Source organism: Myotis yumanensis, unplaced genomic scaffold (assembly GCF_028538775.1).
Source record: "Myotis yumanensis isolate MYYU_CA2020_CCGP unplaced genomic scaffold, mMyoYum1.0.hap1 SCAF_10, whole genome shotgun sequence".
NCBI lineage: Eukaryota > Metazoa > Chordata > Mammalia > Chiroptera > Vespertilionidae > Myotis > Myotis yumanensis.
Window position 1 is genome coordinate 30,545,716 of NW_027223761.1, and position 16,553 is coordinate 30,562,268.

Sequence of the window (16,553 nt, forward strand, 5' to 3'; positions counted from 1 at the left end):
TCTTTTTACTCTCCAAAGTGGCATCCCACACCCCCTCCCTCCATGCTCCAATAGTCCCTGCCTCTCCCCCCTCCGCCCCTCTCTAGTAACCTTTGTGTCTCCACAGCTCAACACAAAACCCCCTTGTCTTGAGAACAAACATGTTCCTCCACAGAAACCACATGAGGCAGAGCAAATCTCCTCACTGCAGGATGGGAGGACATCTCACCCCATCCCTCACCCCAACCCTCCTTCTGGGATCTTCCAACAGCAAAAACAGTGCCTCACTCATCACCACCCACAGTCCTCGGAACTCAACTCCAAGTCAGGACTCTCCCTGATACCACAAATCTGAAGAGGACACAGGCAAAGTGGAGCTATTAATACCATTGTAATTAACTCGTTATTCATAATAGGAAAAGAGCAAAAGGGAAGGCCAGACATTATAGGCAAGTCATTTGGGCAGCTTTACCAGGAGGCTGCAACTCTGCACTCCCCAGGGAACCACCGGCCCATCCCCTGCAGATTACTGCGGGGAGGGCCTGGACAAAGGAGAGGATGGACGCATGCACAGTGAAGTTGGGATGACCTAGGGAAGGTACTTGTCAATCAAACCTGGGTACACAAATCATGGAGTAGAAGAGGTGGAGCCAATGCAAGCCCACAAAAATTTGGGGGTTACATAACCCCCCAAACAAAAGACTTTGCTCTCTCTTGGCTCTTAGCGCACAGCTCTCTCAGCTCTCTGGTTCCTTTGGCTTTGCTCCTGCCTATGTTCCTCCATAGCTGCATAGTCATATGGCCATGAGGACCCCATAGGCAATGGACTGATGGACTGCAAGGGGGAACACAAACTAAGCTAGCCTGATGCTGGACTGGACACAGCTCCAATATGGGGCAAAATTTCTGGACACTGGCTCTAATTCCAGTCCTGTTAAAGCCACAGCTACATTTCTTCTAAGGTGGGGCAAAGGGAAATGAGACCTTGGAAACTCAGAGGTTTAATTCCTCAGAAATAAAGCTTTCTGCCTCATCCTCCTGTGTGAGTCTCAGAAAATTCCTTTTCTTGGGATATTGCAAGAAGCCCACTCCCACAAGCAACAGATGGGGACGTGGACCTCTCCCCACCAATAACACTAAGAAATCCTATTTTCCAGACCCCAAATCCAAACACTTGGTCTCTCGAGATACAAACCCTCTGAAATTAGGGCTGTCCGAACACCATGTGTTCAGTCACCACATGGCTAGCTGACTTGGATATCTGACCTTGCAGAACTCCCGTCCAAAATGGCTAAAGTCACCTGGAACTGGGACTCTGCACAGCAGGCTCCTTCCCTCTCAGAGCCTCGGCCTCCTCATTTGTACAATTTTCCAGAACTATATGCCCAGCCTCTGGCCGTGTAGTGAACAAAACAAAATCCTGCCCTCAGGGAACCCATGCTCTTTTTTACAGGGCCAAGAAGACACAAACACAGTGTGGGGATTGGTCTCACGTCTTCCTCTCACTGTCAGCATCCCCAGGATGAATCCCCAGCCGCCAGCAAAGGACTTGGAACACAGAAAGTATTCAAAACTCTTGGTCCCTGAGACCAACCCCAGCTCCTTGCCCCTCCTTGGCAGGCTGAGTCTCTCTGCCTCACCTGCAGACACTCACCTCCTTCCGCTTCACTATCCTGCTGACCCCTGGGAAGTTCCTGGCCCCTCCTTGACCAGGTTGGTCTGGGTCCTCCCCAGCTCTTCCGACCCTGCAGACCCAGGCCGAGCCTGAGGGGTCAGGCTGCCCACCCTGGCTGTAATCTATCTCCCAGGGCCTCAGAGACCACAGGAATAGGAGAGAGCAGCCAGCGAAAACAATCAACACCAAGGTCCTCCAGGGCCCCAAAGAGCTGAATTAAAATTGGCCTGTATGTCTCTCTTCTCCTCTCCTCTACCTCAGATGTGGCCTCTGAGATTGGTGTTATGAGGATAAAGCAGCCTGTGCTACAGAGTTGAGGCTATTTTCTGGAGAAAAAATTTAAACCCTGTCCAAATGATTCATCTTCAGTGTGGATGGGTTCTTAATTATTGTCATGCCATTTTTATGAACACCTTTGACAATCTAATGAAGACTAGTGGCCCCTTCTCAGAATAATGTTTCTAAAAAATAAAACATAAGATTACAAAGGAAATCAAATATATTGAAATATAGTTATAAAAATATTCTATAATGTGTGACTTAGTAATATTTGCACTTTTTATTAACATATTAAATAACCAGACCTAACGGCACATGTTGTCACTGCCAAAATTTCCAAGCAGTGAACATAAGTGAGATCGGGAGGTGTCAACAACTGTAAGGTGATAGGACACATCTGCGATTTCTTTGGTGACAGTCACAGACACTGCTAACACTCTTGTCATGTGTAGTCTATGGTAATAATTGAAAGGGATGCGAAATTTCAGTTAATTGAAGTTCCTGTAAATAATAATGTATTTTCCCCACCTATGTTCATGGACCCCTGGTCTACACCATCAATTCTTCGAGAATGGCTGAGCTCTTGTAGGAGTGAGGCAGCACTGAAATGAAGGGTGGCAGGGTGCTGGTCAGGGACTCCCCCTCTGTACGAATGAGGTCATTCTAGGCAGAAGGCCCTGAAGCATCCCCCAAGTTCACTTTCTAGCTGATGGCCTCATTCTCGTCACCCTTATTTGCTCTATGAGTAAAGTGAGAATCCTGCTGGGGTTGCCTGGTCCAGATGCTACAAGACAAAAGGGGAGGCCTATCTTGGAATCCAGCAAGGAAGGAAGCCCACCCGGGGAAGAGGTGCTTGGGTAAGGCTCATTTCCCTCGCTGAAACACATTTCCCTGGAGTCCTGTGGGGCATCCCTGGTGCCAGGAACAGGCCAGTACACCAGGAGACCAGCTCCACCTGCTCTCTGGGGGCCTGGCAAGTCACCCACCTACCTTGCTTTCCCCAGTTATAAATAAATAAAGATATTATCTCTCAACTCAAACTATATCTCACCATAATTCTAAAAGTTGGGAGCTAGAAAAGTATGCAAACAAGAAATAAAAAACAAACAAACAACTACCCAGATAAGCATGGCCCCTCCTACCTTGGGGTCTTCATATCTATTTCCAAAGGGCAGGAATGTGAGACACATTGTTTCCCACTATAAATGATGCTTCCCACCTGCTGGCACAAGGAGCCACCCAGACTTGATCCCTAAGGTGCATGAGATGAGGCTCAAGATGCTTGGGGGACCTGGCGGCTGGATGGGCTGCATTTGTAACATGTCTGTGGTTGTAGGAAGGAGACAAGTGCAGGCCAGGATTAGAAAGAGAATCTGAGTCACCTGGTCCAGAGCCCAAAGAAGTTTGACAAAGGAAGACAACGAACCAGCACCTCTCCTGAAAGCATGAGGAACCCAGGAGGGTGGGCGACAGGGAGTGGTCAAGATTCAGAGGACAGTAGCTCAGGCCTCTGTTTTTCAACCGACCCCTCCTTGCAAACCCCACCAGGTGGCCCAGTTTTTCTCCCCTCTCGGGCAGCTTTGCTGGGACACTGCTCAGGGTATGGAGAGGGGCCTCTGAAACGGTTTAAGGGCTTCCCAGGCCAGGCAGGGAAAAGAGAACACGCCTAACCCCTCACCTTCCCACTTTTCACTCGAGGAGGGGAGAGCTCAACTGCCTCCTGATAGCACCTTGGTGCCCTCCTCCCATTAAAAAGTAGGTAGATGGATGGATGGATGGATGGATGAATAGATGATAGATAGATAGATAGATAGATAGATTAATGAGCGGGCTGCAGGGCCCTAGGAGATTAGGAGAGTGGGAATAGAAGTGACTGATGAACTTGCATACTTCATACCAGAAACCATGTTTGCTCTCTTCTGAATAATTGCAGAGACAGCCTTCCTGAAACCTAGGAACTCCCTACCAGCCTCAGCTCCCAACAGAAATGAGCCCCTGCCCATTGAAGGCCCCCTTCTCCAGGCCTCCCCTTACCTGGCCTCCCATCAATGTTGTCGCGTCCCCTATGGCAAGGGTCCTCTCCCGGGGGCCGTGGCTAGGTGAGAAACAAGCCAGACACGGGCAAGGGGATAAGAATGGGCCAGGCCTCCCCACCACTCCCAGGCCATTCCACCCTCCGTACTAACTCCTGGGGTCACTCACACCAGGAATACAGATGGGAACAGTGGGTGGGGCAGCCACAAGCTCACAACTACTCACCTGGGATCCTGGGCTAGAGCAGGCTGCAGCTTTGCCTTGCTGGGGGGTGCAGGGGCTTCGGCTGGGGACAGGGAAGTCCTCTCCGCTCAAATTATGCCTCTTTTTGTTGGGCCTCCCACCACCTGTCCCCCACCACATCTCCCCTAGCCCCTCAAATCCTTTCCCCCCTCCCCGGCACACTTAAATAAGGGTCCCCTCTTTCATCCCACTCTCTGTGCCCAGTTCTCCATAGTTTCCCACCTTGAGTCTCTTCCACTCTGCCCAGCTTGGGACACGTTCCCCTGGCTCTTGAGGCCTCTTTCCTTCTGGGCCTCTCCCTTCAGACCCTCTCCCTGGCTGGCCTCCCTTAAACCTTCTCTCTTTCTTCCCTCTCTCCATCCTGCCCCAGTCCGTTCCCCTAACGTTCCCCAGCTCCCGCCTCCCCTGGTCCACACCCCTCTTACCTAAAGCAGGCACCTCCAGGGACTCCCCCGCCGGCTCACCCCAGGACAGCCGGGCGCAAGCGAGGAGCAGGCAGAGCGCGGGCGCGGGGACGCGCGGGGCCGGGGCCCCCATAGGAGCGCGAGGGGACGGGAAGCCTGAACACAGGCCCGGAGTCTGAGTACCTCTCCCGGCAAAGGCTAGGTCACACCTCCGCTCTGCCGCCGGAGGTCTGTCTTCAGTCTTGCCCCAGGGTCCCCTTGGCCCCTCCTCCCAGGCGCTTGGCTCCTCCCCAAGCTAGAGTGACAGGACTGCCCAGGTCATTACCATAATTTAGGCGCCTGAGGAAGATCAGCCTTAGCCCTTCTTGTACTGGCTGCCCCTCCCAGGGGAGGCTGGAGTCAGATCTCTCAGCCCTAAGTCTTTCCCTCGAGCCTGTGCAGCCTCCCACATCCCTTATTCCTCAGAGATCCCTGGCTCAGGATCCAGGTCCCGCAAGCCCCTTACGCCAGAGACCCAAGATGCTAGTATGTCTCCTCCCACTCCTTTCACAGAGGTCCTGCGACATGCCCCTCAGTGGTCGGTGTTCGGCGCTCAGGTCGGCAGAGTCCTAGCCTGTGCTCCCACCGCTCTCCACTACAGCCTCCTGAGTCCGCCCCCCCGCCCCCCCCCCCCCCGCCCCCCACACACACACTCCAGTTTGAGCAGCTCAGGAAATGTTAACTTAACAACAGAAGTGCCTCACACTCCCATCCTGTTGCTCCCATCAAGGCCAGACTTTGACCAAATTTTGTGAACAAGGTACGCTTCCCGTCCAGGAGGAAATTGAAAATGGAAATTTGGACCTGAGAGTCTTGGGAACCTGGGCATCAGTCACGTGTCCAACTAAGTGTTGGAACACCAACTAGATGCCAGGCCTTGGAGATGATGATTTTGGCCCGAGGAGACCTCTGAACGGGGGTATAGATTTGGGATACATTCAATCACTCAGCCATTCAACTAAGTTGGTGAGCACCCACCCCTCATCACACTTTGTTCTGGGATGAGGGCGGTAAATAAAGCACAGGGTTTTACATGACAAACATGTGAACCGCATGCGGTTGTTAGTGTTGCGGTTCCTTAGTAGTAACTACTTACATCAGAGATAAAAGGGAAAAACTTGTGGGATTTCCAAAGGTCCAGGAAAGACACGAAATACATTCCTCTCCAATTTTCTTTGTTGATTCTCTACATTTCATTACTGTATCATATAGCCATGTTTAGAATCCAGGCAAGGCGGCAAATGCCCTTATAAGAGGGAATGCGGTTCAACAAAGAAAATTGGAGAGGAATGTATTTCGTGTCTTTCCTGGACCTTTGGAAATCCCACAAGTTTTTCCCTTTTATCTCTGATGTAACTAGTTACTACTAAGAAACTCCTTCTTAGTGTTTCACAGCAAATTGACCCACAGCGAATTGGTTGAGGAGGGGCACTTCCATCCACTGTTTCTTGCCTCTGTGAACCACACTAAGACCCAGGCCCAAGGAATTCAGATTAAAGATTTCTTCCTAGTGGGAAAAGTCCAGGAAGGAGGACAGACAGCCTCATGAGGGCCATGGGCCCGGAGAACTCTGACTAGATTACCCCACTCCCCACCCACCTATGTTTGAGTCTCAGGACCACTGCATGACTGTCCCCGCAAAAAAAAAATGTCCCAAACCTCCTCCTCCGTCTCCAGAGATCCTCTCCTTCAAGCGTGAGCGCCTGGAGGGTCGTTCCAAGGGGACTGGGATAGCGTCAGCCATCCACCCACCCACCGCCACACACACACACACACACTGCAGCCACTTGCTCCCGGGGCGCGTCAGAGAGCGGCGACGAGGTGCGGACAGGTGTCTCCCTCTCCTGGCCGCCCTGCCCCGCCCCCGCCTCCACCGGCCAGGCCCCGCCCCACCGCTCCCAGGCCCTGCGGGTCACTGTCTGCGGCAGCCTGGCACCCGGAGGAGCGAATTGTGCAGAGACAAGGCGCGATCTGCCCCAGCCATGGACCGGAAGGTGGCCCGAGAATTCCGGCACAAGGTCAGAGCTGCTAGGGGCGCCCCAGTGTGACCTGAGGGCTCCGGGTAGCCTGGGATCCCTGATGATGCCAGTAAAATGAGGGAGCAGCACTGGGGCTCCCGTGTAGGAATTGCGGATCTGATCTTTGTCCCTTTTCCTTCTGCCCTCCACGGGCTGGGACGTCTTTAGAGTTGGAATTCCTTCCAGCCCTGGCCTGAGACGGGACAAAGTGGGCAAATCCCCCAGCTGCTAGTGCCCCAGCTCAGTGGGAGCATGTGGAGAGGGTGGGGGCAGTGTCTGAGAGTTAGGGAACTGCATCTCTCTCTCTCTCTCTCTCTCTCTCTCTCTCTCTCTCTCTCTCTGTATTTTGACCTCAAAACCCTTCAGGGAGCACCCCCCCTTCCCTGCTTAAGGGCATTTCTTAGGTCCCCAAGAAGAGAAGCGGTTGAGGAGCTGGTGCTGGCCCGGGGGCAGTGGGAAGAGGGAGGTAGTCCAGAGAGTCAGCCAGAACCTTCCCCAAAGCCACATCTCTCCCCTGGTGGGGCATCCGGACCATCACTGAAAGCTGCGGGATTTCACTCAGGGAATTTCCAGAACAGTTCCCAGAGCTGTGCCCGAGCCCTGAGACCAGAGAGGACCATCCGGGAGAGCCAGGGGACCTCCCCACCAGGCCTAGAGTGAAGCCACGGGTGCCTGGAGCTACCCACAGGCCCCGCCTGAGGGACTCACAACTGTGTGCCCTTTCGCCCTCTCAGAGCCCAAGCCTACCCTCTTCTCAGGCCTGAGGGTAGAGCTCAGATAGACAAGATGAGGGTACTTAACGCCTCTCTCCCCACAGAGAGGCCCAGGGGAGCCAAGGAGCCAGCCAGTGCAGGGCCACAGGGGCTGAGCGCCAGGAGCCAGGGGTCAGTCATTCACTTCATAAACATGTTTTGAGCACCCATTCTGTGCCAGACCCAGTCTCTGCCCTCAAATTGTTGGCTGTGTGAGTGGGAGGCAGACCCTACACGAGTAATTACCTGCAGCTGGGCTGCTGAGCGGGGGGGATCAAGGTTTGCTGGGGCACAAAGCAGGCAACTCATACTGGCAGAAGTTTCCTAACAAGGAGGCCTTGGGCATCCTGGGGTGAGCGATAGCTGGGGGGAGTGTGCGGCAGTGTTCACTGGTGTACCCTCTTGCAAAGGGACGTGAGGGGAGACATTTCGGCGGCAAGGGCGTCTGGTGAGTGTAGATTTCAGACAACCCACTTTAAAGGATCAGAACCTCCCGTCCTCCACCCCAAGGCTCAGGCTTGAGTTTCACTTTCCTGCCCCTGGGCTGAAAGTAAGGCGGGCCCTCTTTTGCCTTCTCCCAGGGGGAAGGGGAGGTTCTAGTCTTCGCCTCTTTTCAGAGAATTACCCCTGGGGCCCCAATGTCTGCGTCAGCCCCTGGTTTAGCCCCTGATCCTCTTCACCAGGCCCCACGGGCTCCAAAGGGCCTCAGGCCTCTGTGTTTCCCCCCCGCCCGGCTCTTCCTCATCACAAGTCATTACCTATTAATGCCCCTGTGAGTGAAGGCTGGGCAGGCGCCATGCTGGGCAAGGCCTGGGCTGGACTTTGTGCCCTGCAGCTTGGGAGGCAGCAGCGGCCCTCCCCTCCCAGGCTGGAGATCATTCAGGAAGGAATAGGGAGAAAGGAAGAAGCAGCTGAGGACAGAGAGAGGGGCTCATGAGTAATCAACTACTTGTTGTCGATTGTTTTCTGGATGTTCCCTCCTTAGTGTTTCACAGCGAATTGACCCACTGGGAACGATTTCTATTCTAAACCCATAGTGCCTTAGACTCTAAGGCTTAGAGGTAGTGTGTTGTCCTGGACAGTGCTATGTGACCTTGAACCAGCTATTAACCTCTCTGTGCCTCCGTACTCTGATTAAATGAGGATAGCAATCATGTTTAACTAGTGAGGTTACTGTGAGTGCTGGAGGAGATCTACACATGTGGAAGGAGCTTAACTCGACCCTGGCACTTAGTGAGGCCTCAACCACCGTTCACTGCTGTTGTCTATTATCTGGGGCTGCGCAGAATTAGGTTCAAATTGCAAACCTGTCAACTCATGAGCCACGTCATCCTCCAAGTGTTAGTTTTCTCAGTTATGAGGTGAGGTTTGTAGTGCTTCCCTTTAAGGACAGGAGATATAGGAACTCAAGTGCTGGCTACTTGGGGCACGTAGTAACCGTTTGATAAATGGACATCCTTTTCCCACCGATGCCTTTGGAGCCACAGGAGTCTGTCCCTCTGGGCTTGTGCAGGTTGCCAAGGCCAACGGGAGCATGTGCATGGCCTTCCTGATCACATGGGTACCAAGGGGAGGGAAGGATGGCAGCAAAGAAGGCTGCCCCTCTGCTCACTCACCTGCACGGTGCAGGAGCTTGGTTACTCATTTGCTCAAAAAGTATTTATTGCCTGTGGGTATCTGTAGTGTACCCTGCCCCAGGCCAAGCATCTGGAGGTGAAGTGGAAATACATAAAAAGGTCAGAAAGAGTCCCTGCCTTCTAGGGATCTCCTCCTCGTTCATTCATTGATGCATGCAGTAAATATCAACTAAGCTCATAATATATGCCAGATAATATTTTAACCATTGAATAATAAAACAAAGTCCCTGCCCTCTTAGATAGCACATTCTAGTAGGGAAGACAGACAGTTAACAAGTAAACCAATAAAGGTATCGTATAATACCAAGTAATAATAAATGCTATGAAAACTAAACCGGGGTGAGGGGATAGAGAGTAATGAAGGGGTACTCTCTGTATAGGGTGGTCAGGAAGGCCCCTCTGAAGAGGTGATATTTGAGCAGAGACCTGGAAGAAGTAAGGCAAGGAGTCTTGGGATATATACGAAAGAGCATTCCAGGAGTGGGAACAGCAAGTGCAAAGGTCCCGGGGCAAGGAGATGTTTGCCTTCTTTCAGAAGGACAAGTACGATGGTGTTTCTGAGAGGAATTCAGAGAGTCGTGGGAGAAGGATCAGAGGTGGTGGGGGGGGGGGGGCAGGGGGGGGCGCTGGTAGGCCATGGTCAAGACTTTGGGATTTGTTATGTGATGAGAAGCCAGCAGGGGAGTGACATGACTGATTTACATTTAAAAGGAATTGCTCTAAGATTTGAACATAAACTTCACAAAAGAAGATACATGAAAGGCCTATAGGCATGTAAGCAAATGCTCTATATCATTAGTCATTAAGGAAATGCACATTAAACAATGAGATAACATTTCACACCCTCCCCAATGGCTAAAACGGAAAAGACTGAAATGACAAGTATTGGTGAGGACGGGAACAGCTAGAGCTCTCACATGTTGCTGCTGCAGTGAATACAAAATGATACAACCATGTTGTAAAGTATGTAGCTTGGCAGTTTCTTGTAAAAGTTAAACATACATTTACCATATGAGCCACCAATTCCACTCCTAGATATTTACTCAAGGAAGTGAAAACACATGTCCACAAGACTCATACCTAATGAGAAATGGATGAACAAACTGCAATATACCTACACCGTGGACTATCACCCAGTCATAGGAAGGCACACAATGACACAGATGAATCTCAGAAACATTCTGCTGAGTGAAACACCGAGAACACGAAAGTATGTTCTGTATGATTACATGTATGTGAAGGGGATGGGAGCGGGGCTGACGGAAGAGGAAACTCTGAGACGATGAGCTGATTTGGGTGTTGGTCACACCAGTGTAGAAATTTGTTGAAACTCATCAAACTGAATATTTAAAATAAATATTTTTTTTAAAAAGAAACTGCTCTGACTTCTGGTAGAGAGCAGACTAAGAGGGCCAAGAGGGGAATCCAGTTAGGAGGCTCCTACAGTAGCCCAGGCCGGAGGCAGGGGCTGGGACTAGGGTGGGGAGAGGTCAGACCCAGGATACACATTGCAGCCCTTCCTGTGGGCTTTGTTGATGGGTTGGCTGTGGGTGTGGAGAGAGAGACATCAAGGGTGACCTACATTTTGGGAAAAGGAGCAGGTTGGTGGAGACAGAGTGGGGGATGGTGGAAACGAAGGGTTCCATTTTGGATGTTTTAAGTGTGAGACACCTATTAGACCTTCCAATGGAGAGGTGAGGGAGAGGCCAGTAGCGGTGGGAGTGTGAAGACTGGGGAGAGGTCTGTGCTGGACACAAGTCTCAGTGAGTCCTTGGGGTGTGAATGGTAGTTCAAGCCCTGAGACCGACGAGCTCACTTAGGGAGAAAAGGCTTGGGACACCCCAACCTTTAGAGGAGAAGGAGCAGCAAATAAGGCAGGAGAACCGGGAGAAGGCAGCGTGGTCAGCTGTGCCAAGCGCTGGGTTGAATGCTACCAACTATTTGGCAAGATATGAGTCTTTTGAAAAGATTTGAAAAGATGAAGGATAATAAAACAAGAGACAAGCAACCCCAGCGCTATCTGGGATGCAAGCCGTGAAGGCCCGGGAAGAATGTGCCTGGGCCCATTCGTCCTGCCAGCATTTACGAAGGGCCCACTCTCTGCCCGCTGCTGAGACTATAGACTGTGTACCATCTATTCTTACCTCATTTTATTTAACAAATGCTGAGTACTTACTATTTGCCCGGCACTGTTCTGAGCATTTGACAACTAATCACTCATGAATCACTTTAAAATTATGAATCCCTCATAGAAGGATGAAATCCTATGAAACAGATATTTGAATCCCCATTTTTCAGGTGAAGCAGAGAGATGCAGTCCTGGATGGGGGAGGAGCTTGTTGGTCTCACTCTCCACACTCCCCCCAGGCCTGTGCCTGGGCCACACACACATTAGTGGGGACACAGGCGGGTAAGAGAGAAAGTACAGCACAGCTTGGTGGGTCCCAGGGCCAGGGTGGGAACAGAGTGTGCGGAGAACGACAGGACAGGCTTTGTGGCGGAGCCCGGAGAAAGGCTGGACCAAGGCGAGCTGACATTTGAGCCAAAGAGTCTTAGCGGTGGAAGAAGAGGTCACCGAGGAAATGATGCTGGCACTGCCATCAATAATAGCTAATGTTTCAGGCCAGCCAGTCAGGTGGGGAGCAGCTGGCTCATCCAACCGGAAAACTGGAGAGTCTTATGAAGGGGCCACATAGAGGGAAGGGCAGGAGCACATGGACCAACAAGGCTTGTTAACACAGCCTGAGAGGAGCAGCAGCCAGAAGCCAGGGCTCCTGAGGCGAGGGGAAGGAGGGTTCCCCCAAACAGGGGCAGCCATGGCCCAGACAGCACCTGCAGCCTCAGGTCGGGGAACCCACCTTAAGGTGATCCAGTGTGGTGGGAGCCGGAATCAGAACCCATTCCCTTTCTCCCCACCCCTCCCCACCCACTGCTGAACACAGCAGGAAGCTGAGGGCAGGAGCTCAGGCAAAGCTTCCTGGGACACAGGGCATGTGGCGAAGGCTGGCGAGTGGGTCTGGAGGTGCAAAGGAAGAGAATCAGCACATGTTCTGGGGCCCGGGCACTCTCCTAAGTACTTTGCATGCATTCACTCATTTAATCCCCACTGTGACCCAAGGTCGAGTGGAACAATATGCATTATTTAACTTGTTCTTGCTCTCTTTTTCCTTCTTTGGCTGGGTGCACACATGGAGTTGAATTTGCATGAGCTGAAGGTATATGCTTCCTCTCTCCTGAATGGCCAGACCACACAGAGGAATGCTGGGAACTGAGGCTGCAGTGGGGTCACACCTAGAATTTGCCTCTCATGCCCCAGACAAGGGGCCTGACCCCCCACATCTCCCTGCTATATAGGCCTGTACCACAAAAATAGTTGAGCACCAGCTAGAGAATGATGGAGACCAGACACAAGGTCAGACACAAAGTCAGCAGAGGTGGGGGGACTGAGGTGATAAATAAACCTCCCAACAGTTATTTGTAGACGGTGGCTCCTTAGGATTTCTGTGCCCATCATTGAGAAGGGCTCTAAGAAAAGGGAAGGCTTTCTAGATATAGTTGGAGAAAGAAGACATGGTGTCTCATACACAATAGGTGCTCCATAAATGTGTATTAGACAAATGCATACAAAAAAAGTTATATCTGGCCCTATATAACTTGGCTTGGCTCAGTGGATAGAGTGTCAGCCTGTGGACTGAAGGGTCCCAGGTCGATTCCGGCCAAGGGCACATGCCTGGGTTTTGGGCTCAATCCCCAGTAGGGGGCGTTCAGGAGGCAGCCAATCAATGATTCTCTCTCATCATTGATGTTTCTCTCTCTCCCCTCTCCCTTCCTCTCTGAAATTAATAAAGAAATATATATATATTTTAAAAAGGTATATCTGGGAAGTGGATGCCATATGGTGGTCTAGAGAAAGCAGAGGTTTTGGAGCCAGCAGATATAGGGTGAAGGCTCAGCTCTGCCACTTCTCTGAGCCTCTGTTTACTCATCTGTGAAATGGGGATAGTATTGTCCATCCACCTCAGAGCATTGTTGGGAGGTTAAAGGCATTATGTGTAAACTTCCTCAGACCCGGTGAGCAGTTGGTAAATAGAGTCTGTCCTGAATGAGGGAGCCAGGCAAGAAGGGGCTCAGCTGGGAGGCTGGTGAGGAAGCTCCAGGCTGCGCGTGGTCAGGAAAGACTCTGGAAGGAGGGGCTTGCACTCCCCTTAATCAAAGGCAGGGTTCCAGGGAAGGAGGGAGGACAGTCCATCTTGTGTGGGTCTGGGACTTACTCTTTGGTGACAAGCTGAAACTGAGCGAACAGGAGAAAGATCCAGGAGGCTGTGGCATGTGTGTGTATGCTGAGGAGATGGGGAGGTGGTCACCCAGGATTGGGCCAAGAGGTTGGAAGGAAGGTTCCAGATTAGAACAACTGGAGCTCACTTGTCATTCAGCAGACACCACTGAGCACTGCATGCCTGTGTGCACGCCACTGAGTGCAGGTGCTTTCCTGGTACCTGAGTGCAAGGCATCGGGAGAAACCCACCCAGCTGATCTTCAGACTGCGGCTGGGCTGTCCTCCTGGCGAGTTTGCTGGAACCCAGACTCCAGGAGGAGGGGATAGACCACATAAGTTTTTAAAAATTATTTAGAAAGTGAAAGTTGAATTATGCTCGTGACGTTACTGTGTGTCAGGCTTCTAGAGCAAGTTCCATCTTTCTCAGTTGTCTGTCTCGGTGCCTTTGAAAGCCCAGAGAGTGAGGTGTGAGTGTGTGTATTCACGTGGGTGTGGTCTGACAATGAAGCAGATGGTTTGCCACAGGACCTCCATGTGACTTGATCACTTAGATTTGTATTTAAAGAGCATCCCATATAAACCAGATGTGTTTTCCCAGCTGTTCTGGTATATAGATAATTTTTTGAATGGACACATTGAAATGATAGAAGGAGGTGGGTCATTCTGAGTGAGTCCAAGTCCCACGTAGGAAATGGTGGAGATGACCCTGGAGAAGGAGGGCCGGGCAGAACTCAAGACCAGGCTTTGAGTGACTGAACGAACTGGTGACATCAGGCTAAAGAGCTGAACTTGGCAGCTGCCTCGGAGGACTGGTAGGATGTGACTTCTGGATGCTGTGGTCAGCATTGGAGGGTTGCCGGCAAGGACGGGGACCCTGGGACCCGCAGGAACAGGCTTTTTTCCACAAAGACCATCTCCAGGTGATCTGTGGTTGGCCGGGAAGGAGAAAAACAGCATCCTAGACTGTAACACTGGAAATTGCTTGTCTTCTACTCCCACTTTCCACCCAGAGCATCAACGCTGCCTGCCTGCCGAGGACAGCGGGAGGCATTTCTGCAAGGAGGGGTGGGAGAGAGCGGCAGCCTTACGGCCTCAGCCAATAAGAGATTCTCTCTCCTCGCCTTCCTCTCATGCGCCCCCACAGCTGGAGTGGGGCTAGGAGCTATTTGGTCAGAAGGTCCTCACTCCAACCAGAGCAGATGGGATTTTTATGCTCCCCTGGGAGAGCAGACCATCTGTGGTTCAGGAGTGTCTTCTCACTCAGGATGAATCAGGCCAAAAGGGTTGGGCCCAGGGTGCTGGGACAGACTTACCCCAGAACCCCTGAGATACTCATAGAAAGAGGCAAAGCTGTGCTGACCCTCCTCTGAGGACCAATCAGGGGGGAGCTTGCAGCTGAGGCCCTGGACCATGTTGATGGGCCTGGAGGCTGCTGGAGGGAGGGACCCAGTGATCCCTCCAGTCGCTAACTTTGCCTTCTCACTCAACCTCGGGCTGAAGAGGACCCAAGGATACAGTGTGTAGAGATTCGCACTGAGCTGTCCCAGGGAGTGGACCTCAAGGCTCCTGGGCCCCCAGCTCCCCTGGGACTGAGGTGCTAATGAAACAGCTCCTGACCCTGACCTTGGAGTCCCAGCGATTGACGTCAGCAAAGATGAAATAAGTAACCTGACTCTCCCCCTAGTGTGTGTGTGGGGAGCAGGGGGAATAGTCAGGGACCTGGGGAGGGGAAGGAGTGGCCAGAAGTCAGGGCCAACCAAGCTTAGGCCAGGAAGAGACTGTGGAGTGGCCCCTGGCATCGGTGACACAGGAGAACCTGATGGTGGGGTGCTTCCAGCCGGTGCGATGTGCTATCTGAGCGAGTGGCCCAAATCCTTTCTGAAAGCAGTTATCCGGCACTATAGCCACCGTCAGGTAAGACCAGGAGCCGACACTGCCGTGGTCACCCTGGACACTGAGCTGCAGCCCCGCTGTCACGGAGTGTATCGCTGTCATATATGTGCAGATGCGTGTGCACCCACCTGGGGTGAGGCTCGGCCTGCACATCTGGATGCGCAGAGTACTCCTGTGGCCACGCCTGGGTGGTCTGCACAGGTGTGAGGTGTTGGGGTTAGAGGGCCAGCCTGGCCTGTGGCTTTCCTCCTCTCCTCACAGCCCCAGACCTGAGCTGATGCTGAGGAGGTCCCCAGTGGTGGTCGCCCCCTCCCTGGGATCTGCAATGGGGGTGCTGGGCCTGCAGCTGTAATTCTGCTCTCGGGTTTTCCAGGTGGATTTTCTGATTGAAAATGACGCCGAGAAGGACTATCTCTATGACGTGCTGCGGATGTATCACCAGTAAGTGTGCTGAGTCTAGCTCCTGTGGGCCACCTGGGGACCTCTGTCTGCAGGGAGCCCTGGGATGGGTTGTTTTATGACAGAAGGACCTCCCCGTCCCGTGCTGGGGAGCTCAGGGATGGAGCAGGTGCTGGGAACGAAATGGGCACATCATTCAGGTGTCTCAGCAAATATTTGCACAAACACTCTGTGCATGGTCTGTACTAGGGGCTGGGCCATAGGTGTGAGCATGCCCGACTGGTCGCTGCCCTCAGCTTGCTCACAATGTGATGGGGAGGGGGCATCAAGTAGCCAGATAGGCTCCATAGAGTGTGCCTGCTGGAATAGGACAGGACATGCCAGCTGGCCCCAGCACCTGCGTCAAATGTCTCTTATGACCCACCTGCTTTTTGACTCATTCAGCATACATTCATAAGCTCCTGCCACTTGCTGGGCACCATGCAGAATCCGGTAATGAATAAGATCTACTTTCTTTCCTCAGCTAGTTCATGGCCTAGAGAGGGGAGGTGGACACACACTAAAATGCAAAAAAAACCCTCTAATATAAGTTATAGTAAAAGAAGTTCTTAATATAATTAAAAGCAGTAAAAAAAAAATATTAAAAGCTGGATGTGAAAAAAGGGAGTTTTCCTTTCTAACCATGGGGGAAAGGACCAAAAAGGCTTTAGCACGGGTTTGAAGGGTAAGAAGGATTTTGGTAGGTGGGAATACCAGGGAACAACATTCCAGGATGAAGGAACAGCATTAGCAGACCGAGATGAAGATGTGAAAGCACATGTGTGGCTGGGAAGTGACAAGTAATCTGGGGGAATAGAGCCCAGGGCTCGTGGAGACCTTAGACAGCCAAACCTGGAGCAAGTCCCTGGAGAAGGCCAGGGAGGCC

The 16,553-nt window shown here is 52.0% G+C and overlaps 2 protein-coding genes across 3 annotated transcripts in view; one reads left to right on the forward strand and one right to left on the reverse strand.

The window, feature by feature from the left end:
- The window catches only part of OTOG (otogelin), a 71,282-nt gene extending 66,527 nt beyond the window's left edge, over positions 1 to 4,755 (reverse strand). Inside the window, exons 1-3 of the mRNA XM_070426661.1 lie at positions 4,636 to 4,755; positions 4,193 to 4,253; positions 3,968 to 4,028 (exon numbers count right to left, since the gene is read on the reverse strand). Coding sequence (XP_070282762.1) covers positions 3,968 to 4,028; positions 4,193 to 4,253; positions 4,636 to 4,747 — 234 coding nt within the window. The 5' untranslated portion in view covers positions 4,748 to 4,755. The remainder of the gene's footprint in view (positions 1 to 3,967; positions 4,029 to 4,192; positions 4,254 to 4,635) is intronic.
- A 1,802-nt stretch (positions 4,756 to 6,557) lies between these two features.
- Positions 6,558 to 16,553, forward strand: part of USH1C (USH1 protein network component harmonin) — a 45,067-nt gene continuing 35,071 nt past the window's right edge. For both annotated transcript variants that reach the window (XM_070428223.1, XM_070428224.1), the window contains exons 1-2: positions 6,558 to 6,671; positions 15,603 to 15,670. In XM_070428223.1, coding sequence (XP_070284324.1) covers positions 6,636 to 6,671; positions 15,603 to 15,670 — 104 coding nt within the window. In that variant the 5' untranslated portion in view covers positions 6,558 to 6,635. The remainder of the gene's footprint in view (positions 6,672 to 15,602; positions 15,671 to 16,553) is intronic.